At 42.6% G+C, this 27614-nt stretch overlaps 1 protein-coding gene across 4 annotated transcripts in view; it reads left to right on the top strand.

Annotated features, from left to right (window-relative positions):
• Positions 1–27280, top strand: part of LOC143020508 (decapping and exoribonuclease protein-like) — a 45627-nt gene extending 18347 nt beyond the window's left edge. For all 4 annotated transcript variants that reach the window (XM_076176955.1, XM_076176940.1, XM_076176947.1 and 1 more), the window contains 4 exons: positions 5055–5191; positions 17945–18030; positions 24448–24583; positions 26982–27280. In XM_076176955.1, the coding sequence (XP_076033070.1) occupies positions 5055–5191; positions 17945–18030; positions 24448–24583; positions 26982–27254 (632 nt within the window). In that variant the 3' untranslated portion in view covers positions 27255–27280. The remainder of the gene's footprint in view (positions 1–5054; positions 5192–17944; positions 18031–24447; positions 24584–26981) is intronic.
• Positions 27281–27614: the final 334 nt, after the last annotated feature.

Raw genomic sequence — 27614 nt, 5'->3', positions numbered from 1 at the left:
TCTGTGTCGTCCATATATTTTTTATCTCCACGCAGTTTCACTATTTCATGTTTATCTTACGTTGAATGATGTGTCTCTTGTCAGGGTGAGGGGTTAGATGGCTTGTCTGTGCAGAATTATTTATTGAATAAACCTTTAATAATAATAATAATAGTGTGATTGCTGTGGTGGGGGAAAAGAATACTGCCACCAAGTTTCCCACTTGGATCGTAAGAGGCGAGAAGAAAGGGACGGGGAGAGGGACTAGGCATCCTTCTCCCTGTAGCCCCAAGGGGCAGATTCCTAAAAAGCAAAGGAATGGCATAAGGGGTGCTGGAGAGCCTCGGGCCAGCACCCTAAGGTTTGGGTCTTTTAATGTGCGTGGATGTGGTACAGATGAGAGTAAAAGGGAAGAGATAGGTAGTATGTTTGTGAGAAGAAAGTTGGATGTGTTGGCTTTGAGTGAAACTAAGTTGAAAGGGAAGGGTGAGTGTAAGTTTGGGAGTGTAAGTGGGAGGTTATCAGGAGTGAAGAGAGGGCGAGGGAGGGAAGGGGTGGCTATTCTAGTAAGTGAGGAGTTAGGTAAAGGGGTAGTGGAGTGGAAGGAGGTTTCCTCAAGGATAATGTGGATGAAGGTGAAACTGGGAAAGGAGATGTGGGTCTTTGTAAGTGCATATGGGCCGGGCAGTGAGAAGAGCATGGAAGAAAGGGAGGCCTTTTGGATAGATTTAAATGAGTGCATAGAGGGTTTAGGAAGAAATGTCAATGTAATAGTACTGGGAGACCTTAATGCTAGGGTGGGAAATGGTCCAATCGATGGAGTGGTTGGGAAGTGTGGAGTTCCAGGAAAGAATCGTAGTGGAGAGTTGATGGTGGAAATGTGTCTAGAAAGAGAGTTGATGATAGCAAATACAGTGTTTCGGAAGAAAGTCAAGCATAAGTACACATGGGAGAGGGTGGTGGAGGGAAGGGTGGTAGATAGAGCGCTAATGGATTATGTAGTGGTAAATAGGATTATGATAGGAAGAGTTAAGGATGTACATGTGCTAAGGGGAGAGGGTGGGGGAATATCAGATCATTTTTTGGTGGAAGGTAAGCTGAGAGTGGAGGATAGATGGAGAAGGAGGAAAGGGACAAAAGGTAGGGAGGTTCTTAGAGTGAACTCCTTGAATGAAAAGGAAAAGGAGAAGGAGTACGAAAAGAAGCTGAAGGAGGAGTGGGAGGGAGTAAAGGATAGAGCAGAGATGGGTGTGGAGGAGGAATGGGGATGGTTCAAGGAGGGAGTCTTAAAGTGTGCAAGGATGGTGTGTGGAACAAGAAGGACAGGGGGAAATAGAAGAAAGGGTAGTGAATGGTAGGATGAGGAAACAAAGAAGGTTGTAGAAGAGAAGAAGTGAGCATTCACAGATTGGTTACAAAAGAGGACAGGGGAGTCATATGAGACGTACAAAGAAAAGAAAAGAGAAGTAAAGCAAAAGGTAAAGGAGGCAAAGAGGAGAGCAGATGTGAAATGGGGTAGGAGTATGACAGAAAATTTTGAAAGTAATAAAAAGATGTTTTGGAAAGAAATTAAGAGAGGAAGAGGAGGCGAATCAAGTAGGGAAGAAAAGGTAAATGGTACAGATGGAGAGTTGATAATGGAAGAGATGGCAGTGAGGGGAAGATGGGCAGAATATTTTAGGGAGTTGCTGAATGTGAAGGAGGATAGGGAAGGAAAGATAGCTGCAGTGGGAAATGCGAAGAAAATGAGAGTGATGAGTGAGGAGAATGGAGGAGAAATAAGGAAAGATGAGATGAGGTGAAGGCAGTTGTAAAGATGATGAAAGCAGGTAAGGCACCTGGTCTGGATGGATGTCATGCAGAATGTCTGAAAAAGGGAGGTTCAGTGATGGTGGACTGGTTGGTGAGGTTATTTAATGTTTGCTGGAGAGAGGGTAGAGTACCGGAGGACTGGAGTAGTGCCTGTATAGTTCCTCTTTACAAGGGAAAAGGGGACAAGTGTGAATGTAGTAATTTCAGAGGGATTAGCCTGTTGAGTGTAGTAGGGAAGGCTTATGGGAGGATCTTAATTGAGAGGATTAGGAGAGGAACAGAAGGAGTAATTGGTGAGGAACAGTGTGGATTTAGGACGGGTAGAGGTTGTGTAGATCAGATCTTTGTGGTAAGACAGATATGTGAGAAAGCTATAGGAAAGGGGAAGGATGTTTTTTGGGCTTTTATGGATCTGGAAAAGGCTTATGATAGGGTAGACAGAAAGGCACTGTGGGAGGTTATGCAGATTTATGGGATAGGAGGAAAGCTTTTGGGAGCTGTTAAGAGTTTTTATGAGAGTAGTAGAGCATGTGTTAGGATTAGAAATGGAGAGAGTGAGTGGTTTGAAGTAAAGGTGGGACTTCGTCAAGGATGCGTTATGTCGCCCTGGCTGTTCAACTTATACATGGATGGGGTGGTGCGAGAGGTGAATGCTAGGGTAGTGAGTCAGGGATTGGAGATGGTTAAAGAAAATGGAGAAAAGTGGGAGGTGAGCCAGCTGTTGTTTGCGGACGACACTGCGCTTGTGGCAGGGTCAGAGGAGGGATTGAGGAAGCTGGTGGCAGAGTTTGGGAGAGTATGTGATAGAAGAAATCTAAAGATAAATGTGGGTAAAAGTAAGGTGATGAGATGTACAAGGGGTGAAAGTGGCAGTAGACTGGAAGTGAACATTAAGGGAGAGCGACTGGAGGAAGTGGATAGTTTTAGATACTTGGGTGCAAGTGTAGCAGGAAAAGGTGGAGTGAAGGTGGAGGTAGAATTTAGATTGAGAGAAGCAAGTAAATGCCTTGGTGGTTTAAAGAGTGTAATGAGGAATAGACATTTGGGAATGGATGCGAAGAGGAGACTGTATGAAGGAGTGATTGTGCCAACAGCACTGTATGGGGCAGAAACGTGGAACATAAGAGAAGAAGAGAGAAGGAGTTTGAATGTGTTTGAGATGAGGTGTCTGAGAAGTATGGTGGGGGTTACTAGGCTGGATAGAGTGAGAAATGAGGAGGTGAGGAGGAGAACAGGGGTGAAAAAGGATTTGGGAGATAGGGTTGATGAAAGAATATTAGGATGGTTTGGACACATGGAAAGAATGAGTGAAGAAAGACTAGTAAAAGAGGTATGGAAGGCAGATGTGGAGGGAGTGAACATGAGGGGACGTCCTAGGATGAGGTGGATGGATGGGGTGAAGGGGGCTTTGGGGAAGAGGGGAATGTCTGTTGAGGAAGGAAGGGAGAGGACGGAAGACAGAGGTGAGTGGAGAATGGTTGCATATGGATGATGTTGTGACTGCATGAGGAGGAATGGGCGGGGGGGTGGGGTAGTATGTGTGAGTAAATTTTGACGCAGCCCGAAGGGATTTCTCCCCGTCCTCTCCTTATATGCAAAGGGGGACGGAGAGGGGGGGTCGCCGATTAAATGAAGCGGCCTTGCTGTGGATGTACTGTGTCTTGCGACACTGCTTCTGACTCAGGGCGGTGGGCAGGGTGCAGGGATGACCCGTCATCCAGGAGGTGCTCAGATGAGAGGAAGGGTGGGAGGGGTGTGGAGTGTATTTAGGGATGAAATGGGTGGGAGTGTTTTTATGCCTTTCCCTTTTTGGCTACCTCCCTTGGAAGGGGGAAAAAGCCTTGGTATATGTATGTGTATGTATGTGATTGCTTGTTGTTTGAAGGTAAGTTGACAGTTGCAGTTATTGCTGTATGAAAGCATGTTGTGTGACTGCTGGATAGTGTAATGCTGTTGAGTGTCTTGTACAATTTTCTGGTGTTTGTGTCATGATTAATTATGTTGACATATTTGTCAATTTCATGTTTTTTTGTTCATGTATTTTGTTGTTGATATAAGTGTTTAGTGCCTGTATTTGGTCTGCTATGTTCTGAGGGGTAGGTGTAGGCATATTGTGTTTAAGTGTGTCATGTTGTCTGATGAGGCCTTGGATTTCTGGTGTGAAGTTTGGGTTGTGTGATTTTCTGTTTTCTTTGGGGATGTATTTCATGTTTGCATATTAAAGGTGTGCACAGTAGCATCTATGTCTGTGATCCGTGTACTGCTTTGTGTCTCAAATTGTTGTTCTGTCTCATCAATGAAAGCTTCCCAATTTGCTCTCTTGTAATTGGTGTATGTGTCTGAGGCCAAGTAGGGTGTATGGTGTTTTGGTGGTGATGATGATTGGAAGGTGGTCTGATCCGAGGCACCATCCACTTTCCATGAAGTTGTTGGGGTTAGGCAGGGGACCAGAAGGTGATTTCAGGAGAGGAGGGGGTATAGAGGGCTTGATGGTGGATATGTGTGTGATTATGGGTGTTGTTCATGATGCTCAGTGAATCAAGTTGTGTTTGCAGATCAAACCCTCTGTTTGTTTTGGGGTTGTTGACATACCAGGCTGATGAATTGGCATTGAAATCACCACCCAGGATAAGGTTGGGGATGGTGGCAAGTTGGTTAAGGTTAGGTCTAAAGTTGTTTGGAACTGTGGGGGATGATTGGGGCTTATGTACATATTAACTATTGTAATTGTGGGTTTGTTACCTGTTTGAATTTGGATTGATTGGGTTTCAGTGGTGTTGTATGTGGTAGGGAGGAGGGTTTTGGTGGTGGCACTTGTCTCCATGAACCAGATGGACAGGTGGATTGGGGTGATGAGCTCACTGCTGTTGCTGTCAGCCCAGTCTTGTCTGATGTTAGTGAAATTATGAAATGTGGGTGCTCTTTAGGAGTGTCATAGTTTTGTTTCTTGTATGATGTATAGTTGTTGTTGTTGTTGTTGTTGTCGTTCCCTAGACTGTCTGTCGGAGCATTCCCGTCTCCCCAAGGAATGCTACAGCCGAAACTGGGTTTTCCCACAAATCCTTTATAGAGTGTATGTTGTGTTGTTTGCATGCATGATTGTGTATAATGCAGTCTTCCATTATGTGTTGTATGGTATGGGGTGAAGTGTTACATCCTGGGCGATGTATAGTTGAGCTATGTGCATTCCTCCAGTCCATTTTCTTCAAAAGATGCATGAAGAATTGTCCAGTTATTTAATGAATATTGAACTGTCTTTACAGGTAAAGATATTAATGAAGGTGTGGATGAAAATGAGGAATATTGTGCTGTATTTTGTGCAAACATTGGTCAAGGGCTGGAATTGCTGTATGGTGCTGAGATAGATGGAGCAGATCCTGCAAATTATGATAGAAGAAAGGTTAGTAGATTGTCTTCCTATCTTTCTATATTCCAAAGGCTTTTTCCCCTTTATAAGGGAGATAGCCCGCCAAGACATACAACCATCCTACTCCTTTCCATCACCCAATTGTCCCCCTGTTATTTAACTCCTCATGGATGAAGGGTCATCCTTGTCTCCCACCCACTGTCCTGGACAAGCAAGGCAGCAAGATACAGCATGTCCACAGAAGGATCAGCTGCTTCATTTACACAGCAACTTTCTCTGCTCTTCAGCATGTAAGTGAAGCAGCTTTGAAGAAGTTCAAAGTAAAGCCACTATAATCAATGGTGATAATCTTTGGGAAGTTGAGTTATAATTATTTAGGTCAGATGCTAAAATGACTAAAGGTCATGAAGATGAAATAAACAGGTATATCATAATTGGATGGAAAGTGTTTGGTAAATCTCTACTTCTGTCTGTATACAGAGGGCTTCTCCCTTATGATAGAGGTACTCAATTCAAAGGCATGCACCCACACCCACCCATTCCAATCCCATCCACCACCCTTGTTACCCTTTCATCTTAGCTCCATGTGGATGAAGGGTCATCCCTGTCTCTTGCCCACTGCCCAGGTCAGAAGCAATGCAGCAAGACACAGTACATTTACAGTAAGACCACTTCACTTAATTGGCAACCCTCCCCTCTCCATCCCCTCATGCAGAAAATAGAGAAGATGAGGAGAAATCCCTTCAGGCTGCATCAAAGTATTATCTATACACAGCCATTCTCCACTCGTCCCTACCCCTTGCTTTCTACTTTATTTGTTCAACAGTTATTCCCCTCTTGTTCAAAGTCCCTTTCACCCCATCCATCCATCTCTCTACTTGACTCATCCAGTTCTTTACTTATGTGTATGAAATAAAAAGATGTTTTGGAAAGAAATTAAGAGAGGAAGAGGAGGTGAATCAAGTAGAGAAGAAAAGGTAAAAGGTGCAGATGGAGAGATGATAATGGAGGAGAAGGCAGTAAGGGGAAGATGGGCAGAATATTTTAGGGAGTTGCTAAATGTGAAGGAGGATAGGGAGGGAAAGATAGCTGCAGTGGGAAATGCTAAGAAAATGAGAGTGATGAGTGAGGAAAATGGAGGAGAAATAAGGAAGGATGAAGTGAAGGCAGCAGTTAAGATGATGAAAGCAGGTAAGGCACCTGGTCTGGATGGATGCCATGCAGAATGTCTTAAAAAAGGAGGTACAGTGATGGTGGACTGGTTGGTGAGGTTATTTAATGTTTGCTGGAGAGAGGGTAGAGTGCTGGAGGACTGGAGGAGTGCCTGTATAGTTCCACTTTACAAGGGAAAAGGGGACAAGTGTGAATGTAGTAGTTTCAGAGGGATTAGCTTAAGTGTAGTTGGGAAGGCTTATGGGAGGATCTTGATTGAGAGGATTAGGAGAGGAACAGAGGGAGTAATTGGTGAGGAACAGTGTGGATTTAGGACAGGTATAGGTTGTGTAGATCAGATCTTTGTGGTAAGACAGATATGTGAGAAAGCTATAGGAAAGGGGAAGGATGTTTTTTGGGCCTTTATGGATCTGGAAAAGGCTTACGATAGGGTAGACAGAAAGGCACTGTGGGAGGTTATACAGGATAGGAGGAAAGCTTTTGGGAGCTGTCAAGAGTTTTTATGAGAGTAGTAGAGCTTGTGTCAGGATTAGAAATGGAGAGAGTGAGTGGTTTGAAGTAAAGGTGGGACTTCGTCAAGGATGCGTTATGTCACCCTGGCTGTTCAACTTATACATGGATGGGGTAGTGCGAGAGGTAAATGCAAGGGTAGTGGGTCAGGGATTGGAGATGGTTAAAGAAAATGGAGAAAAGTGGGAGGTGAGCCAGCTGTTGTTTGCGGACAACACTGCGCTTGTGGCAGGATCGGAGGAGGGATTGAGGAAGTTGGTGACAGAGTTTGGGAGAGTATGTGATAGAAGAAATCTGAAGATAAATGTGGGCAAATGTAAGGTGATGAGATGTACAAGGGGTGAAAGTGGCAATAATCTGGAAGTGAGCATTAACCACTTCCATACGGTGCCACATACGTAGGCGGTATGAGGAGCAAGTGGATATGCGGGGCTGCCATATCAGCGTCTTGATTATATTTATTGTAGTTGCCCCTGCAAAAAGCCTTGGTATATGTATGTATGTATGTATGTATGCCCCTGCATAATGACGTACTCTCTAAACTGTCTTCATCACATTTTCAATGGTTATAAGAATTCACGGGTGAAAGAGAGAACGATCGATATAAGCGGTGACTATATTTTATGATGTGAGTATTATTACGACACATCGTACGTCTAGCAGATAATGCTGCCCGCAAGATTTTGGCCCAGAGTGAAGAGGTTAAGGGAGAGCAACTGGAGGAAGTGGATAGTTTTAGATACTTGGGTGCAAATGTGGCAGGAAAAGGTGGAGTAAAGGTGGAGGTAGAATGTAGATTGAGAGAAGCGAGTAAATGCCTTGGTGGATTAAAAAGTGTAATGAGGAATAGAAATTTGGGAATGGATGCAAAGAGGAGACTGTATGAAGGAGTGATTGTGCCAACAGCACTGTATGGAGCAGAAACATGGAACATAAGAGAGGAAGAGAGAAGGAGCTTGAATGTGTTTGAGATGAAGTGTCTGAGAAGTATGATGGGGGTTACTAGGTTAGATAGAGTGAGAAATGAGGAGGAGAACAGGGGTGGAAAGGGAGTTGGGAGATAGGGTTGATGAAAGAGTATTAGGATGGTTTGGACACATGGAAAGAATGAGTGAAGAAAGACTAGTAAAGGAGGTATGGAAGGCAGATGTGGAGGGAGTGAACATGAGGGGATGTCCTAGGATGAGATGGATGGATGGGGTGAAGGGGGAAGGGGGGAATGTCTGTTGAGGAAGGACGGGAGAGGACAGAAGACAGGGGTGAATGGAGAATGGTTGTATATGGAAGATGTAGTGATGCATGAGGTGGAATGGACGGGGGGATGGGGGGTGAGGTAGTGTGTGTGAGCAAAATTTTGACGCAGCCCAAAGGGATTTCTCCCCCGTCCTCTCCTTTATATGGGGGGACGGAGAGGGGGGGGTGTCACCGATTTAATGAAGCGGCCTTGCTGTGGATGTGCTGTGTCTTGCGACACTGCTTCTGACCCAGGGCAGTGGACAGGGTGCAGGGATGATCCGTCATCTAGGAGGTGCTAAGATGGGAGGGAGGGTGGAGGGGTGTGGAGTGTTTTCAGGGATGGAATGGGTGAGAATGATTTTATGCCTTTTCCTTTTTGGCTGCCTCCCTAGTAAGGGGGGAAAAAGCCTTGGTATATGTATATGTATGTATGTATGAAATTCAGGATTTACACTCGGTGTATAATACATACATACATTTACCAAAGGCTTTCTCCCCCTTACATGGGGAGTAGCCAAAAAGAAAAAGGCATAGAAACCACTCCCACCCATTCCATCCCCTACATACTCCACTCCCCTCCACTCTCCTCCCTCCCTTTTATCTTGGCACCTCCTGGATGATGGGTCATCCCTGCATCCTTTCCACTGCCCTGGGTCAGAAGCAGTGTTGCAAGACACAGCACATCCAGAGCAAGGCCGCTTCATAAATTTGGCAACCCCCCCTCTCCGTCCCCTCATGCAGAAAAGGAGATGGGGAGAAATCCCTTCCGGCTGTGTCAAATTTTTTTTCATACATACTTCCTCATCCCCCATCCCCCCCACCCACTCCCCCCTCATGCATCACAGCATCATCCATACACAACCCTTCTCCATTCACCCCTATCTTCTGTCCTCTCCTGTCCTTCCTCAATAGACATTCCTCTTTTGTAATGCCCCTTTCACCCCATCCATCCATCTCATCCTAGGATGCCCCCTCATATTCACTCCTTCCACCTCTGCCTTCCACACCTCTTTTACTAATCTTTCTTCACTCATTCTTTCCATGTGTGCAAACCATCCTAATACTCTTTCATCACCCCTATCTCCCAACTCCCTTTCCACCCCTGTTCTCCTCCTCACCTCCTCATTTCTCACTCTAGCTTAGTAACCCCTATCATACTTCTCAGACATTTCATCTCAAACACATTCAAACTCCTCTCTTCCTCTCTTATGTTCCATGTTTCTGATCTGTACAGTGCTGTCAGCACAATCACTCCTTCATATAACCTCCTCTTATCATCCATTCCCAGAAGTCTATTTCTCATTACACTTTTTAATCCACCAAGGCATTTACTCGCTTCTCTCAGTCTACATTCTACCTCCACCCCCACTCCTCCCTTTCCTGCCACATTTGCACCCAAGTATCTAAAACTATGCACTTCCTCCAGTATCTCACCCTTAATACTCACTTCCAGCCTGCTGTCACTCTCTCCCCTTGTATATCTCATCACCTTACTTTTGCCCATATTTATCTTCAACTTCCTTCTTTCACACACCTTCTCAAACTCTGTCACTAACTTCCTCAATCCCTCCTCTGATCCTGCTACAAGCACAGTGTCATCAGCAAGCAACAACTGGCTTATTTCCCACTTTTCTCCATTTTCCTTAACCATCTCCAACCCCTAACCCACTACCCTTGTATTCACCTCTCGCACCACCCCATCCATGTATAGATTGAACAGCCAGGGCAACATAACACATCCCTGATGAAGTCCCACCTTTACCTCAAACCATTCACTCTCTCCATTTCTAATCCTAACACAAGCTCTACTACTTTAATAAAAACTCTTGATTGCTCTTAACAGCTTTCCTCCTATTGCATATATCTGTAGTACCTCCCACAGTGCCTTCCTGTCTAACCTATTGTAAGCCTTTTCCGGGTCCATAAAAGCCCAAAAAACATCCTTACCTTTTCCTATAGCTTTCTCACATATCTGTGTTACCACAAAAATCTGATCTACACAACCCTTACCTGTCCTAAAACCACACTGTTCCTCGCCAATTACTCCCTCTGTTCCTCTCCTAATCCTCTCAAACAAGACCCTCCCATAAGCCTTCCCAACAATGCTCAACAAGCTAATCACTCTGAAACTACTACACTCACACTTGTCCCTCTTTCCCTTGTAAAGCAGAACTATACAGGCACTCCTCCAGTCCTCCGGAACCCTACCCTCTTTTAACTCGCTAACTCACTCCACTGGATCTTGAACCTCGTGTAGATTCTGGTCCGCCAACAGTAAGCCTCTCCATGTCCTTCGGTCCTGTGCTGCTTCCATCCAGGTTGCTTTATTTATTCTCCTTCTGTCCATCTCTGCATCCACACCATCCATCCATCTCATTCAAGGTCTCCCTATGGGTCTTCTTCCAGGCATTCTACTCATCATAACTCGTTTTGGAATTCTATGGTCCTCCATACATGCCACATGCCCAGCCCATCTCAATTTTGTTCTACTTATAATATCTGTTATTTTCTCTTGTTTAGTTATTTCTCTCATTTTCATCAAAAAGTGGTCCAGTAATTTGCCTCAATATTGTATTCTCAAACACCAGTAGTCTTTGTTCCATTTGTTTTGTTAAGCTCCATGTCTCACTGGCATATAAAACTATAGGTCATAGGATTGTATTGTAGATTCTTAATTTTGTATTTCTTGATATACTTTTCTTCTTTAATATGGGTATAAGGATAAAATAACATCTGTTTGCTGAAGCGATTCTTATATTTATTTCGGTCTTCATCTCATTTCTATTTGTTACTGTTCCACCTAGATATCTGAAACTCTCTACCTTCTCTATTCTCTTGTCTTCGAAAAATACATCCTCTACATTCCTCTCCTCTCTGCTCAAACACATTAGTTTGGTTTTATCGAAATTTATTTGCAGCCCAACTCTCTCTGCTGTCTCTCTTAGTGGTGTGATTAGATCTTTCAAATCATCTCTACTCTTGGCAATTAGGTCCACATCATCAGCGTATGTTAGATTATTGACCTTAATATTGTCCATTTTACATCCACCCTCTCTATCTATCATTGTCCTAGTTATTTTCTCCATCACCAAGTTAAACAGCAAACAAGATAACACACATCCTTGCCTCAAGCCATTCTCGATTTCAAAACATTCCGAATATCTTCCATCAACCCTTACCACTAATTTTGTGTTTGTAAGACAGACTTTTATTAAATGTATTATCTTGTCCAGTATTCCAAATTCCTTTAGTATGCCCCATATACTCTGTATATACTGTCGTATGCTTGCTTGAAATCAATAAACAAATGTTATTGTATCATATTATACTCCCATGCTTTCTCCATTACTTGTTTTAATGTGAAAATATGGTCAATCATTGACTTTCCATCATAAATCCACACTGATAATCTCCTGTTACACACACTATGTATACCTTCAATCTGGTACTGTATATAGTACTCTAGTAAGGATCTTATATCCAGTCTGTAACAGTGTGATGCCCCTGTAATTTATACATTCGTTTTTATTTCCTTTTTTATGTATTGGTATTATCACTCCTTCATTCCATGATGATGGTATTCTTTCCTTTCTCCATATGAGCTATATTAATTCAGTCATTTTTCTTTCTAAAACTTCTCCACCTAATTTTAAGAGTACTGGGATATTATCTCTTCCAGGAGCTTTATTACTATTTAAACCTCTGATGCATTTTCTTATTTCCTCCAGTGATGGTTCCTCCAGGTAATCCTCTGGTCCTTATATATCTTTACTACATATACATACATATACCAAGGCTTTTTCCCCCTTACAAGGGAGGTAGCCAAAAAGGAAAAAAGCATAAAATCATTCCCACCCATTCCATCCCTGAATACACTCCACACCCCTCCACCCTCCCTCTCATCTTAGCACCTCCCGGATGACGGGTCATCCCTGCACCTTGTCCACTGTCCTGGGTCAGAAGCAGTGTCGCAAGACACAGCACATCCACAGCAAGGCCGCTTCATTGAATCGGCGACCCCCCCCTCTCCGTCCCCCCATGCATAAAGGAGAAGACGGGGAGAAATCCCTTTGGGCTGCATCAAAATTTGCTCACACATACTACCTCACCCCCCATCCCCCCGCCCATTCCACCTCATGTATCACAACATCATCCATAAACAACCATTCTCCATTTACCCCTGTCTTCTGTCCTCTCCCGTCCTTCCTCAACAGACATTCCTCTCTTCCCCAAAGCCCCCTTCACCCCATCCATCCACCTCATCCTAGGACGTCCCCTCATGTTCACTCCCTCCACATCTGCCTTCCATACCTCTTTTACTAGTCTTTCTTCACTCATTCTTTCCATGTGTCCAAACCATCCTAATACTCTTTCATCTACCCTATCTCCCAACCCCCTTTCCACCCCTGCTCTCCTCCTCACCTCCTCATTTCTCACTCTATCCAGCCTAGTAACCCCCATCATACTTCTCAGACACCTCATCTCAAACACATTCAAACTCCTCTCTTCCTCTCTTATGTTCCATGTTTCTGCCCCATACAGTGCTGTTGGCACAATCACTCCTTCATATAGTCTCCTCTTAGCATCCATTCCCAAAAGTCTATTCCTCATTACACTTTTTACTCTACCAATGCATTTACTCACTTCTCTCAATCTACATTCTACCTCCACCTTCACTCCACCTTTTGCTGCCACATTTGCACCCAAGTATCTAAAACTATCCACTTCTTCCACTCACTCTCCCTTAATGCTCACTTCCAGACTACTGCCACTTTCACCCCTTGTACATCTCATCACCTTACTTTTACCCACATTTATCTTCAGCTTTCTTCTATCACACACTCTCCCAAACTCTGTCACCAACTTCCTCAATCCCTCCTCCGATCCTGCCACAAGCGCAGTGTCGTCAGCAAACAACAGCTGGCTCACCTCCCACTTTTCTCCATTTTCTTTAACCATCTCCAATCCCTGACCCACTACCCTTGCATATACCTCTCGCACTACCCCATCCATGTATAAGTTGAACAGCCAGGGCGACATAATGCATCCTTGACGAAGTCCCACCTTTACCTCGAACCACTCACTCTTTACTTATCAAAGGATTTTCAGGTTCAGGTCTATTTAAGAGTTCCCTAAAATATTCTTCCCATCGTTCCATTACTTCTTTTTCATTAATCAAAATTTCACCATTTTTATCTTGTATCATCTTTGTTCTTGGTTGATATCCCTTCCTAAGTTTCCTTACTCCTTCATATTGTTCCCTAACCTTGCCTTCTTTAGCATCCTGATCTATTTTATCTAACTCTTTGTTTATCTGTTGCCTTTTCTTTCTTCTAATTATTCGTCTAGCTTCTCTCTTCTTCTGCAGTATTCTTGTTAGTTCTCCATCAGTCATATCTATCAACCATTTGGCTTTTGGTAGTTTTCTTTCTTCAACTATTTTTTTACATTCAATATCAAAGAATGTATTTCTGTTTTGTCTTTCTTTAAATCCAATTATTTGCCCTGCTGCTTCCTTAACCACTTCTTCAATTTTTCTCCATTCATTGTCAACATTGGTCTTGTCCCCCTCCTCTGTCTCCTCAATTGCAGAAAATCTGTTTTGTATATTCACTTGGTATTCAGTCAATTTTTGGTTCAATCTTCAATTGTTCAACATTATAAAGCTTTTTCTTTTCCGCACTAAGGTTCTTATTAATCTTTAATTTGGTTCTAAGTTTGGTTATGACAAGAAAGTGGTCACTATCACTCTCAGCTCCTCTGAAGGCCCTTACGTCCTGCTAAGCACTTCTAAATTTCTTATTTACTAAAATGTGATCTATTTGGTTCTTTGTCCTTCCATCCGGTGGCTTTGTGTATGTCTTTATGTTGGAAAATTGTGCCACCAATTACTAAATTGTTTTGGTTTGCATACGATGCCAACCTGATTCCATTTTTGTTACTTTCCTGGTGTAAACTTTCTTTGCCTATTGATGATACGAAGGCTTCAGTTTCCTTTCCAACTTTTGCATTCATATCTCCAAGGATGATGGCAATATCATGTTTTGGTATTTCATCCATTACATCTTGTAGTTTTTTGTAGAAGTCGTTCTTATCTTGTTCATCGTTATCATTTGTCGGTGCATATGCCACAATCATACTCAAAAAATTAAACCATCTACATTTGAATCTAGCTTAAAGTAGTCTTTCATTGATTGGCTGAAACTTTATTAAGGATTTCCTCGCTTTATTGCTCATACATATTCTCACTCCATGGCTGTGCCTTTCATTTTCCCTTCCACAATATAAGATTGAGTATTTACCCATAGTACATTCTCCACTCTCTGTCCATCTTACTTCCTGCAAAGCCAAAATATCCAGGTTGTACCTCTCTCTCTTAAACAAACATTAGATAACCTCACGAGCCAGTCCACCATAACTGTACCTCCTTTCTTCAGACATTCTGCATGGTATCCATCCAACCCAGGTGCCTTACCTGCTCTCATCATCTTAACAGCTACTTTCACTTCATCTTTCCCTATTTCTCCTCCATTTTCCTCACTCATCACTCTTGTTTTCTTAGCGCTTCCCACAGCAACTACCTTTCCCTCCCTATCCTCCTTCACATTTAGCAACTCCCTGAAATACTCTGCCCACCTTCCTCTCACTGCCTTCTCTTCCATTATCATCTCTCCATCTGTACCTTTTACCTTTTCTGCTTGATTCGCCTCCTCTTCCTCTTTCAATTTCTCTCCAAAACATCTTTTTATTACTTTCAATATTTTCTGTCATACTCTTACCCCATTTCACATCTGTTCTCCTCTTTGCTTCCTTTATCTTATGCTTAACTTCCCTTCTCTTTACTTTGTACCTCTCATACGATTCCCTTGTCCTAATTTGTAGCCAATCTATGAATGCCTGTTTCTTCTCTTCTACACCATTCTTTGCTTCCTCATCCCACCACTCACTACCCTTTCTTCTATTTCCTCCCGCCCTTCTTGTTCCACACACCATCTTTGCACACCTTGTGACTCCCTCCTTGAACCATCCCCATTCCTCCTCCACTCCTAGTTCTACTGTATCATTCACTCCCACTCCTCTCTCAGCTTCTTCTTATACTTATTCTCCTTTTCTTTCTCATTTCACCAGTTCACTCTAAGTACCTCCCTACCTTCTGCCCTTTTCCTCTTTCTCCACCTATTCTCCACTCTCAATTTACCTTCCACCAGAAAATGATCTGATATTCCCCCACTCTCTCCCCTTAGAACATGTACAGCCTTAACTCTTCATACCATACTCCTGGTCACCACTATATAGTCCATTAACGCTCTATCTGCCACCCATCCACCACCCACTCCCATGTGTTCTTATCCTTGACTTTCTTCCTAAACATTGTATTTGCTATCATCAACTCTCAAGACATCTCCACTACAATTTTTACCTGGAACTCCATACTTCCCAGTCACTCCTTCTATTTGTTCATTTCCTACCCTAGCATTAAGGTCTCCCAATACAACTACATTGACATTTCTTCCTAATCCCTCTATGCACTCATTTATATCTACCCAGAAAGCCTCCCTTTCCTCTACGCTCTTCTCACTACCAGGCCCATATGCACTTACAAAAACCCCCATCTCCCTTCCCAGCTTCACCTTCATCCACATCAACCTTGATGAAACCTCCTTCCACTCCACTACATGCTTATCTCTTCACTTACTAGTATAGCCACCCCTTCTCTCCCTCATCCCCTCTTCACTCCTGAGTACCTCCCAGCTACACTCCCAAACTCACACTCACCCTTCCCTTTCATTTTAGTTTCACTCAAAGCCAGCACATCCATCTTTCTTCTTGCAAACATACTGCCTATCTCTTCTCTTTTACTCTCATCTGTACCACATCCACACACATTAACCCCTTCCATACGGTGCCGCACACGTAGGCGTCATGGGGAGCGAGTGTATTCGCGAGGCTGCCATATCTGCGTCTTGATTATATTTATTGTAGTCGCCCCTCCATAATGACATTCTTTCTAATTCTTTTGTAATCGCATTTTCTATGGTTATCAAAATTCACGGGTGAAGAGAGAACGATCGATATAAGCGGTGACTATATTTTATGATGCGAGTATTATTACGACACGTCGTACGGCTGGCATTGGCTGCTGCCACCGAGATCCAAGTCCATGACGCCTACGTGTGCGGCACCGTATGGAAGGGGTTAAAAGACCCAAACCTTAGGGTACTGGTTGGAAAACTCCCAGACCCTCTTATGCCTTTACTTTTTTTAGGAATGTTCCCTTTGGGGCTACAGGTACCGTATTTTCCGGCTTAAAATGCGCATCGGGTTATAATGCGCACCCATGCACTTCGTTATCTCAGTACACAGATAACGCGCATGCCAGGAAAAGTCACTGGTGGCTAAAGCTCGTGAACTGCATGTATGCGACTCCTGCTTGCGTTGGTCCATTGTTTTGTGGGAAATTTGAGCCATGAAAAGTTTATTGGATACAAAATGTACATGAAAAAATTCGAATTTTTACAGAAAATTTGTAATTTACTATCCTGAGGGAATAATTCATCTTACAAGTTTTTATCACCGTGTACAAGTTTTTATCGCCATGCAGCAACAAACTATGTTTCGGTTCATAAGTGTCTTTACTGAAGCGACGTTTAGTTTAACAAACTCTTACAAGAGGGTGTTTAGTGTAGGCTATATTGGCAATAGAACTGTCAATCTCGGCCCTGATCTAGCATATTCCGGGTGAGCTAAAACGGCCAACGTTCATGATGTTGGTACCAGTACTGTTTTACGGATCCCAAATATTTGCATAGACTACGATAATTAATATTAGTAAAAATAAACCAATGAAATAACGGCGATTAATTACTTGGTATCATGTGAACGAGGTTACATGGAGAAGTATTTTTCATTGGCTAGAGCCACCGCTGGGAAATCTGTTGATTTGTCACTAAATTAAGTGTCAGTTTAGGCATCAATCAGGACACAACTAAGAAAAAGTCGGAACTACATGTACCGGTATACGACTCATGTTGTGCGTTGGTCCATTATTACTTTGTAGCTTAAATAGTTTGTAGGAAATATGATCTAAAAAAAGTTTATTGGAAGTAAAATATACAGAAAAATTTCGGGATTTTTACAGAAAATGTTCATTTTATATCTCGAGGAAATAATTCGCCTTTTTATTTTTTATTTAATACTGAAACAAACTACAGACTGTTTCGTTTTAGCTTTGAACCTGCAATGACAGTGGTGAAGTAGGACAGTCTCTCATCGAGGTGACGTTTAGTTAATATAACTCCCGAAAGAGGGTGTTGTAGTCAGGTGTTTGACACAAGTTTATGAACGGCCGCAACGGAATTTGTACCATACCTAAAGTGAAGCAACAAAGCCAACATAAAAATTCAAACTAGGATGCTGTGAACATGGGCAAATATCATGAATATTGATCATGTTTCATGGTGTTTAGGCCTATTTAAACATGAATAATAAGATTCGATAGATACCTACCTATACCATGGCTGTTCTTCTTGTTCTCACGGAACGTCATGGAGAAGTGTGCCATCCCGACTTTGTGACGACCAACATCGTCACATTGTGAAAAAAATTACACACACAGCCGCAGAATTTTTATCGTAGGCCGTAGATAATGCGCACCACCGGATAACGCGCACCCCCTATTTTTAGGCCCTTCCAAAGGAAAAAAGTCGCGCACTATACGCCGGAAAATACGGTACTAGGACTCCTAATCCCATCCCCCATCCCATTTATAATGCCACCTATAATCAATGTTGGTTCAAGGTAATCATAATGGTGAACCAACTATATTTCTCCTAGTGTCCAGTCAGACTACATGATCATTATTTACAGGGTCCTCCAAATTGTATGGATTCCTTTGTTGAATTGAAGACTAGTAAGCTGATTGAAACAGATCGAGATGACAGAACATTTCGAAGGTAGTGTATATATTGTGTTTTTGTATTTCCCTAGTTATCATGTAGAGGTAATATCTTGTTTGTATTTTCTTGATTGAATTCTTTCATTCATATTTAGCCCCCCCTATATTTTGTTATGTTTTTTCCCTGTACTAGGAAATTTTACATGTATTTATAAGTGAGCACACTAAAAGCCAATACCTTCATGATCATCACCCTCTTCAATACGAGTCAAATTCTCATGTGCAGCATTGGATGCCTGATGTATGATGATGCATCACAATACTTGCATTATAAGATACAAAGCCACTGCTAATTTATTCATTCTTTTTCACTCTGAGTAATAATAAACACAGAAAATATGATCAAGCCCATTCACATCGGGGGTCACAAAGGATTACAAAGGCGGAGCATGCCAACAGGAGACCTTTTGATCCATATCTAGGTCGGTTGAAAAAAAAATCATATTAATAATAAAATGATAAATAAAAACTATAATAATGTAAATAACAAATAAGATACATAAATAAATGCATAGGTATAGTTAAATAATAAACAAACAGGTAAATAGTAAATAATAATAAATTGACATATAACGAATAATAAATGAAAATCAGACAGACAAATGATAACAAAACAAAAACAAATAATATAAGATATATTATAATCATTACAGCATCTTACTTAGGTATTTATCTAAATGATTCTTAAAGCTTCGAACTGAACTACATTGCACTACCTGTGCAGGAAGTTTATTCCATTCATTAACTACACGGTTGGCAAAGTTGTTTCTACCAACTTCCAAATTGAATCTATTTCCAGACAGTTTGAGACCATTGTTTCTTGTCGGATTCTCATTCAATGTGAAAATTTTGTCACTTTTGATGTTGTCAATTCCCTTTAAAATCTTAAAGACCTGTATCAAGTCACCTCTGAGTCTACACTTTTTTAGGGAAAACAGATTCATATGTTTTAGTCAATTTTCGTATGATTTATTTTTGATATTTGGAATCAGTTTTGTGGCTCGCCGTTGTACTTTTTCCAGTCTGTCAATGTCTTTAATGAGATTCGGTGACCATACTCAGCTACAACTACAAAATAGATATAATTAGGACGCCAACACTAGCATCCTCATATTCCCACTTGTGCCTCATGATGCCTATGTAGATGTCATCATATAGAAGAGGTTAATTAAGTCTACCCCTTAAGCATAGCAGAAATTTACTAATAGACGCTACTCCATCTTGAATACACATGTAATAATAGTGATCAGATATGTATTATGCTAAGAAAGTTATAGAGGATAATTATTTGATGAAGAATGAGAACAATTGGAATGGTGTGGTGGATGACCACTGCTTCTCTGTCACATGTGTTGAGTTTATTTTATTTCCAATTAGTTCATTGGTTTCAAAATGTATATAGGCTATGAGTAGTCCCTGAAAGCCACTATTGTACTCTCAAAGAACATTCATGTGGCATTTTTGTAGCCCGTCCTTGTTGCTGGGTAGTGTTGTCATCTCCAGCCAAGGTTTTTGTGAATGAGTGGCCTCTGACATAGCAGATGATATCATCACTGTGGTGGATATATGACAATGATCAGTATGATTTTGGTTGCAGATAAAGGAGGGAAGATGGTGGGGCAGTCATGTTTTATTCACAAAATTATGGTGTATAATAAAGCTGAATGTTATTAAATGCCCCTGTATGGGATATTGAGTGCATAACTTGCAGTCAGTACTTTTGGATCTTTAAGAAGGACCAGTCATGCAGCATTCTTTTATGGTTGAAGAATAATCTCTACTTAAGGAGGGATCCTGATCACTTCTCTCATCTATTTTCTCTTACTATCCATCTATCTATCAATCAGTCTATTGCCCCTGATCTTTCTTTCCAGTTGCCTGAATGCCACAGGAATATACACCAAAAGGCTTCTTCCCCCCCTAATAAGGGAGGTAACCAACCAAGACACACACACACCCTCCACCCATCCAACTCCCATATGTTTTCCCTTTTATCTTGGTTCCTCTTGTGAATATGGGTAATCTCTGCACCCCACACACTATTTGGGTCAAAAGCAGTGCAGCTAACCTCCTTAAATCTTTCCTTTAACACCCTTAAGACTCTGCCACATAGTTTTTTCTTAACACCCCATGGTGGAAATATAGAAAGTGACCACTGTTTTCCTATGTGTGTGTTGTAAAAGGTAACTAAATAGGATAGAACAAAGGGAATAGGGATCCCCATTTTTAGACATTTCTCGCAGGAGCAGTTGGAGCTTTGACTCTGTCATCTACCTTACATACACATACCAAAGGCTTTTTCCTCCTTACAAGGGAGGTAGCCAAAAAACAAAGGCATAAAAACCACTCCCACCCATTCCATCCCCACATACTCCACTCCCATCCACCCTCTTCCCTCCCTCTTATCTTGGCTCCTCCTGGGTGACAGGTCATCCCTGTATCTTGCCCACTGCCCTGGGTCAGAAGCAGTGTCACAAGACACAGCACATCCACAGCAGGGCCGCTTCATTAAATTGGCAACCCCCTCTCTCCATCCCCTAATGCAGAAGTGGAGAACACAGGGAGAAACCCTTTGGGCTGCATCAATTTATTTTTCACACATACTCTCTCACCCCCATCCCCCACCCACTCCCCCTCATGCATCACAGCATCATCCATACATAACCATTCTCCATTCACCGTATCTTCTGTATTCTCCCATCCTTCCTCAATAGACATTACCCTCTTTCCCAATGCCTCATTTACCCCATCCATCCATCTCATCTTTGGTTGCCCCCACATATACACTCCTTCCACCTCTGCTTTCCACACCTCTTTTACTAATCTTTCTTCACTCATTCTTTCCATGTGTCCAAACCATCCCAATATTCTTCATCAGCCCTATCTCCCAACTCCCTTTCTACTTTCATTCTCCTCCTCACCTCCTTGTGTCTCACTCTAGCCAGCCTAGTACCAGTACATACATATACCAAAGGCTTTTTCCCCCTAACAAGGGAGGTAGCCAAAAAACAAAGGCATAAAAACCATTCCCACCCATTCCATCCCTAATACACTCCACTCCCCTCCACCCTCTACCCTCCCTCTTATCTTGGCACCTCCTGGATGATGGGTCATTCCTGCATCTTGTCCACTGCCCTGGGTCAGAAGCAGTGTCGCAAGACACAGCATATCCACAGCAAGGTCATTTCATTAAATCGGCAACCCCCCCCCTCCATCCCCTCATGCAGAAAAGGAGAAGACGGAGAAATCCCTTCGGGTTGTGTCAAATTTTTCTCACACATACTACCTCACCCCCCAATCCCCCCACCCATTCCACCTCATGCATCACATCATCCATATACAACCATTCTCCATTCACCCCTGTCTTCTCTCCTCTCCCATCCTTCCTCAACAGACATTCCCCTCTTCCCCAAAGCCCCTTTCACCCCATCCATCCATCTCATCCTAAGTCGCCCCCTCATGTTCACTCCCTCCACATCTGCCTTCCATACCCCTTTTACTAGTCTTTCTTCACTCATTCATTCCATGTGTCCAAACCATCCCAATACTCTTTCATCCACCCTATCTCCTAATTTCCTTACCACCCCTGTTCTCCTCCTCACCTCATTTCTCACTCTATCCAGCCTAGTAACTTCCATCATACTTTGACACCTCATCTCAAACACATTCAAACTCCTTCTCTCTTCCTCTTTTATGTTCCATGTTTCTGTTCCATTCATTGTTGTTGGTACAATCACTTCTTCATACAATCTCCTCTTAGCCACCAATTCCCAAATGTCTATTTCTCATTACACTTTTTAATCCACCAAGGTATTTATTCGCTTCTCTCAATCTACATTCTACCTCCACCTGCACTCCACCCTTTCCTGCCACATTCGAACCCAGGTACCTAAAACTATCCACTTCCTCCAGTCGCTCTCCCTTAATGCTCACTTCCATTCTGCTGCCACTTTTTCCCCTTGTACACCTCATTACCTCACTTTTACCCACATTTATCTTCAACTTCCTTCTTTCACACACTCTCCCAAACTCTGTCACCAACTTCTTCAATCCCTCCTCTGATCCTGCTGCAAGCAGTGTCGTCTGCAAACAACAGCTAGCTCACCTCCCACTTTTCTCCATTTTTTTTATAACATCTCCAATCCCTTGCCCACCACTCCTGCATTTACCTCTCGCACCACCCCATCCATGTATAAGTTGAACAGCCAGGAGGACATAACACATCCCTGACGAAGTCCCACCTTTACCTCGAACCACTCACTCTCTCCATTTCTAATCATGACACATGCTCTACTACTCTTGTAAAAACTCTTGACAGCTCCTAGAAGCTTTCCTCGTATCCTGTATATCTGCAAAACCTCCCACAGTGCCTTCCTGTCTACCCTGTCATAAGCCTTTTCCAGATCCATAAAAGCCCTAAAAACATCCTTACCTTTTCCTATAGCATTCTCACATATCTGTCTTACCACAAAAATCTGATCTATGCAACCTCTACCAGTCCTAAATCCACACTGTTCCTCGCCAATTACTCCCTCTGTTCCTCTCCTAATCCTCTCAATCAAGATCCTCCCATAAGCCTTCCCAACTACACTTAACAAGCTAATCCCTCTGAAACTACTGCACTTGCTCTTGTCCCCTTTTCCCTTGTAAAGTGGAACTATACAGGCACTCCTCCAGTCCTCCGGCACTCTACCCTCTCTTCAACAAACATTAAATAACCTCACCAGCCAGTCCACCATCACTGTACCTCCTTATTTTTTAGACATTCTGCATGACATCCATCCAGACCAGGTGCCTTACCTGCTCTCATCATCTTAACCACTGCCTTCACTTCATCCTTCCTTATTTCTCCTCCATTTTCCTCACTCCTCACTCATTTTCTTAGCACTTCCCACTGCAACTATCCTTCCCTCCCTATCCTCCTTCACATTTAGCAACTCCCTAAAATACTCTGCCCATCTTCCCCATACTACCTTCTCTTCCATTATCATCTCTCCATCTGCACCTTTTACCTTTTCTTCTCTACTTAATTCGCCTCTTCTTCCTCTCCTAATTTCTTTCCAAAACATATTTTTATTACTTTCAAAATTTTCTGTCATACTCATACCCCATTTCACATCTGCTCTCCTCTTTGCCTCTTTTATCTTATGCTTTACTTCTCTTCTCTTTTCTTTGTACCTCTCATATGATTTCCTCATCCTATTTTGTAACCAATCTATGGAAGCTCACTTCTTCTCTTCTATACCCTTCTTTACTTCCTCATCCCACCACTCACTACCCTTCCTTGTATTTCCTCCCATCCTCCTTGTTCCACACACCATCTTTGCACACCTTGTGACTCCCTCCTTGAACCATCCCCATTCCTCCTCCACTCCTAGCTCTACTATATCCTTCACTCCTTCTCACTCCTCTCTCAGCTTCTTCTTGTACTCCTTCTCCTTTTCTTTCTCATTTAAGCAGTTCACTCTAAGCACCTCCCTACCTTTTGTCCTTTTCCTCTTTCTCCATCTATCCTCCACTCTCAACTTACCTTCCACCAAAAAATGATCTGATATCCCCCCACTCTCTCCCCTTAGAACATGTACATCCTTAACCTTTCCAATTATACTCACGTCTACCACTAAATAGTCCATTAACACTCTATCTACCACCCTTCCATCCACCACCCTCTCTCATGTGTGCTTATGCTTGACTTTCTTCCGAAACACTGTATTTGCTATCATTAACTCTCTAGACACATCACCAACTCTCCACTACGACCCTTTCCTGGAACTCCACACTTCCACTCTGCCTATTGGTTCATTTCCTACCCTAGCATTAAGGTCTCCCAGTACCATTACATTGACATTTCTCCCTAATCCCTCTATACACTCATTTAAATCTATCCAAAAAGCCTCCCTTTTTTCTATAATCTTCTCGGTACCAGGCCCATATGCACTTACAAAAACCCACATCTCCCTTCCCAGTTTTACCTTCATCCACATTAACCTTGAAGAAACCACCTTCCACTCCACTACATGCTTACCTATCTCTTCACTAACTAGTATTGCCACCCCTTTTCTCTCCCTCACCCTCTTCACTCCTGTGATCCTCCCAACTACACTCTCAAACTCAAACTCAGCCATCCCTTTCCATCTACCTTATAAGAGGGATTAATACCTTTGTATATGCATGGATTGGGTATATGGAAAGAATGAGTGTAGATCTTGTCTGGAGATTGAGTGTCAACTTATCAGGGCTGCACCTTGTGAATGAGGTGAAGGTTTTGACAGGCTTTAAAGGATAGTTTACTGGGAGATGTCTGCCTCACAGGACCACCACCACTTATAGGAACCTTTCATTGGTTCTGAAATTGATGTATATGCAAGATATGTATTATTTCTCAATTAATTCTTGACAATGGTTTTCTGTCTAGGTTCAAGATTAAGAAGTGGTGGGCACAGTCTTATTTGGTGGGCATTCCCACAGTGGTGGCAGGTTTCCGAGATGACCACGGTGTAGTCAAGCAATTGAAAAGCTTCAGCACTCATGAGCTACCAAATTTGGGTTCTGTAAGTAGTAATGGAATGGACACTATTGATTGTTGTTGCGGGAAGGTTGAATTGGGAGTTGGTCATACATACATACATACATATACCAAGGCTTTTCCCCCTTACCAGGGAGGTAGCCAAAAAGGACAAGGCATAAAATCATTCCCACCCATTCCATCCCCGAAAACACTCCACACCCCTCCACCCTCCCTCCCATCTTAGCACCTCCTAGATGACGGGACATCCCTGCACCCTGTCCACTGCCTTGGGTCAGAAGCAGTGTCACAGGACACAGTACATCCACAGCAAGGCCGCTTTATTAAATTGGCGACCCCCCCTCTCCGTCCCCCCATATAAAGGAGAGGACGGGGAGAAATCCCTTCGGGCTGCGTCAAAATTCTGCTCACACACACTACCTCACCCCCCATCCCCCCGTCCATTCCACCTCATGCATCACAACATTTTCCATATACAACCATTCTCCATTCACCCGTCTTCTGTCCTCTCCCGTCCTTCCTCAAAAGACATTCCCCTCTTCCCCAAAGCCCCCTTCACCCCATCCATCCATCTCATCCTAGGACGTCCCCTCATGTTCACTCCCTCCACAGCTGCCTTCCATACCTCCTTTACTAGTCTTTCTTCACTCATTCTTTCCATGTGTCCAAACCATCCTAATACTATTTCATCAACCCTATCTCCCAGCTCCCTTTCCACCCCTGTTCTCCTCCTCACCTCCTCATTTCTCACTCTATCAAGCCTAGTAACCCCCATCATACTTCTCAGACACTTCATCTCAAACACATTCAAGTTCCTTCTCTCTTCCTCTCTTATGTTCCATGTTTCTGCTCCATACAGTGCTGTTGGCACAATCACTCCTTCATACAGTCTCCTCTTAGCATCCATTCCCAAATGTCTATTCCTCATTACACTTTTTAAATCACCAAGGCATTTACTCACTTCTCTCAATCTACATTCTACCTCCACCTTCACTCCACCTTTTCCTGCCACATTTGCACCCAAATATCTAAAACTATCCACTTCCTCCAGTTGCTCTCCCTTAATGCTCACTTCCAGTCAGCTGCCACTTTCACCCCTTGTACATCTCATCACCTTACTTTTACCCACATTTATCTTCAGCTTTCTTCTATCACACACTCTCCCAAACTCTGTCACCAACTTCCTCAATCCCTCCTCCGATCCTGCCACAAGCGCAGTGTCGTCCGCAAACAACAGCTGGCTCACCTCCCACTTTTCTCCATTTTCCTTAACCATCTCCAATCCCTGACCCACTACCCTTGCATTCACCTCTCGCACCACCCCATCCATGTATAAGTTGGTCATGGATTAGGTTATTTCATTACTCTTAGCCTAACCTAACCTAATCTTCTAGGATATTATTCCAGAATTATCTCAAGCTATGACAAAAGGAATATTGTAGCTTTAACATATTTGGAATTTAAAAAAGCTTTTGTTAAGATGTTGTGCTGCTGCCTGTTTTTGGCCATGCATTTTGTTTGTTGTTGGCCTTTCTATATACTAAGGGCTTTTTCCCCATTATAAGGGAGGTAGTTGGTCAAGGCACTCCCGCTCCCACCTATTTCACTCCTATCCACCACCCTTGTTTCTCTCTCATCTTAGCTCCTTGTGGATGAAGGGTCATCTCTCTCCTACCCACTGCCCAGATCAGAAGCAGTGGAACAAGACACAGTACACTTACACAGTGACCCTCCTTCCTCATCCCCTCATACAGAAAATAGAGAAGACTGGGACAAATCCCTTTAGGCTGCATCAAAATATCATCCACAACCATTCTCCACTCACCCCTATTACCTGCCTTCTCCCTTCCCTCAACAGACATTCCCCTCTTGCTCAAAGCCCCTTTTACCCCATCCATCCAACTCACCCTCAAGCTCACTCCATCCACCTCTGCTTTCCTTACCTCTTACTAAATTTCTTCACTCATTCTTTCCATGTGCCCAAACTATCCCAATAATCTTTCATCAGTCCTATGTGCCACCTCCCTGTCCACCCATGCTCTCCTCTGCACCTCTTAATTTCTCATTCAATCCAATCTTGTAACCCCTACAATACTTCTCAGACACTCCATCTCAAACACATCTAAACTTCTCCTTTCTACCTCCCTTAACTTCCAGGTCTCTGCTCCATACAGTGTTGTAGGCGCAATCACCCCTTCATATAATCATCTGTTTGTATCCATTCCTAGATGCCTATTTCTCTTGACATTTTTCAATACCACAAGCCATTTACTTACTTCTCTCAATCTATTATCCTTGTTTTTGGTACATAACTTTATAGAAGTAGATTTTTTTCATAAATAAATTGAGAAGTGATTATATTTTTATTGTATGGATTGTATTTTTTATATGTTAATTTTTATTTCACATTTTCTCCTTGACAGGGTCACTGGAAAGCCTCTGTCATGAGAAACTTTCTAAGGGAGTTTCTAAGGTTTGTCATCAGGGAGGTACAGGTTGATGACCCGAATGTCATGTACAAATTTGAGCGGGAGAAAAATGGTGGTGATATATACTGTGAATTCCTTGGACCAGATCCAGAATGGACTTTTCTTCCAGAGTGGTATATCAGTCAAATCTTCAGTGACCAGAGTAATTATGAGCAACTTAGAGACAGGAATAATAAAATAAAAAAATCTGAAATTGGAAAATATTAAAGGTGAATAACTAAAGAATTTACATATACTTTTTTTTTGTGTGTATGTATTTTATTTGTGTGTACTTTTGAGAAGTTTCCAGGAGACCATGGGTCTTCTGCAAGAGAGACCAAGGCAACAGATTGATTGAGTGTGAGAAAAGATGAGTAAGAACCACACTAGCACATCTACATTCAGGCCACCATCCACCTTTAAAACAATCTATACTGTATCCCAATAGACTTCTTCCCCTTTATAAGGGAAGTTAATACCAAATCAAAATAGGCCTAGCCACAGATGCAATTTGGCCCAGATAAAATCACCACAAACACAGAAGACACCCTTAAAAGGGGAAAAGGGCTTTTTGGTATATATTGTTTT

The sequence above is a fragment of the Oratosquilla oratoria genome, chromosome 3, assembly GCF_046742065.1.
Source record: "Oratosquilla oratoria isolate Oo_2021 chromosome 3, ASM4674206v1, whole genome shotgun sequence".
NCBI lineage: Eukaryota > Metazoa > Arthropoda > Malacostraca > Stomatopoda > Squillidae > Oratosquilla > Oratosquilla oratoria.
This window is presented reverse-complemented; position numbering and strand designations above follow the sequence as displayed.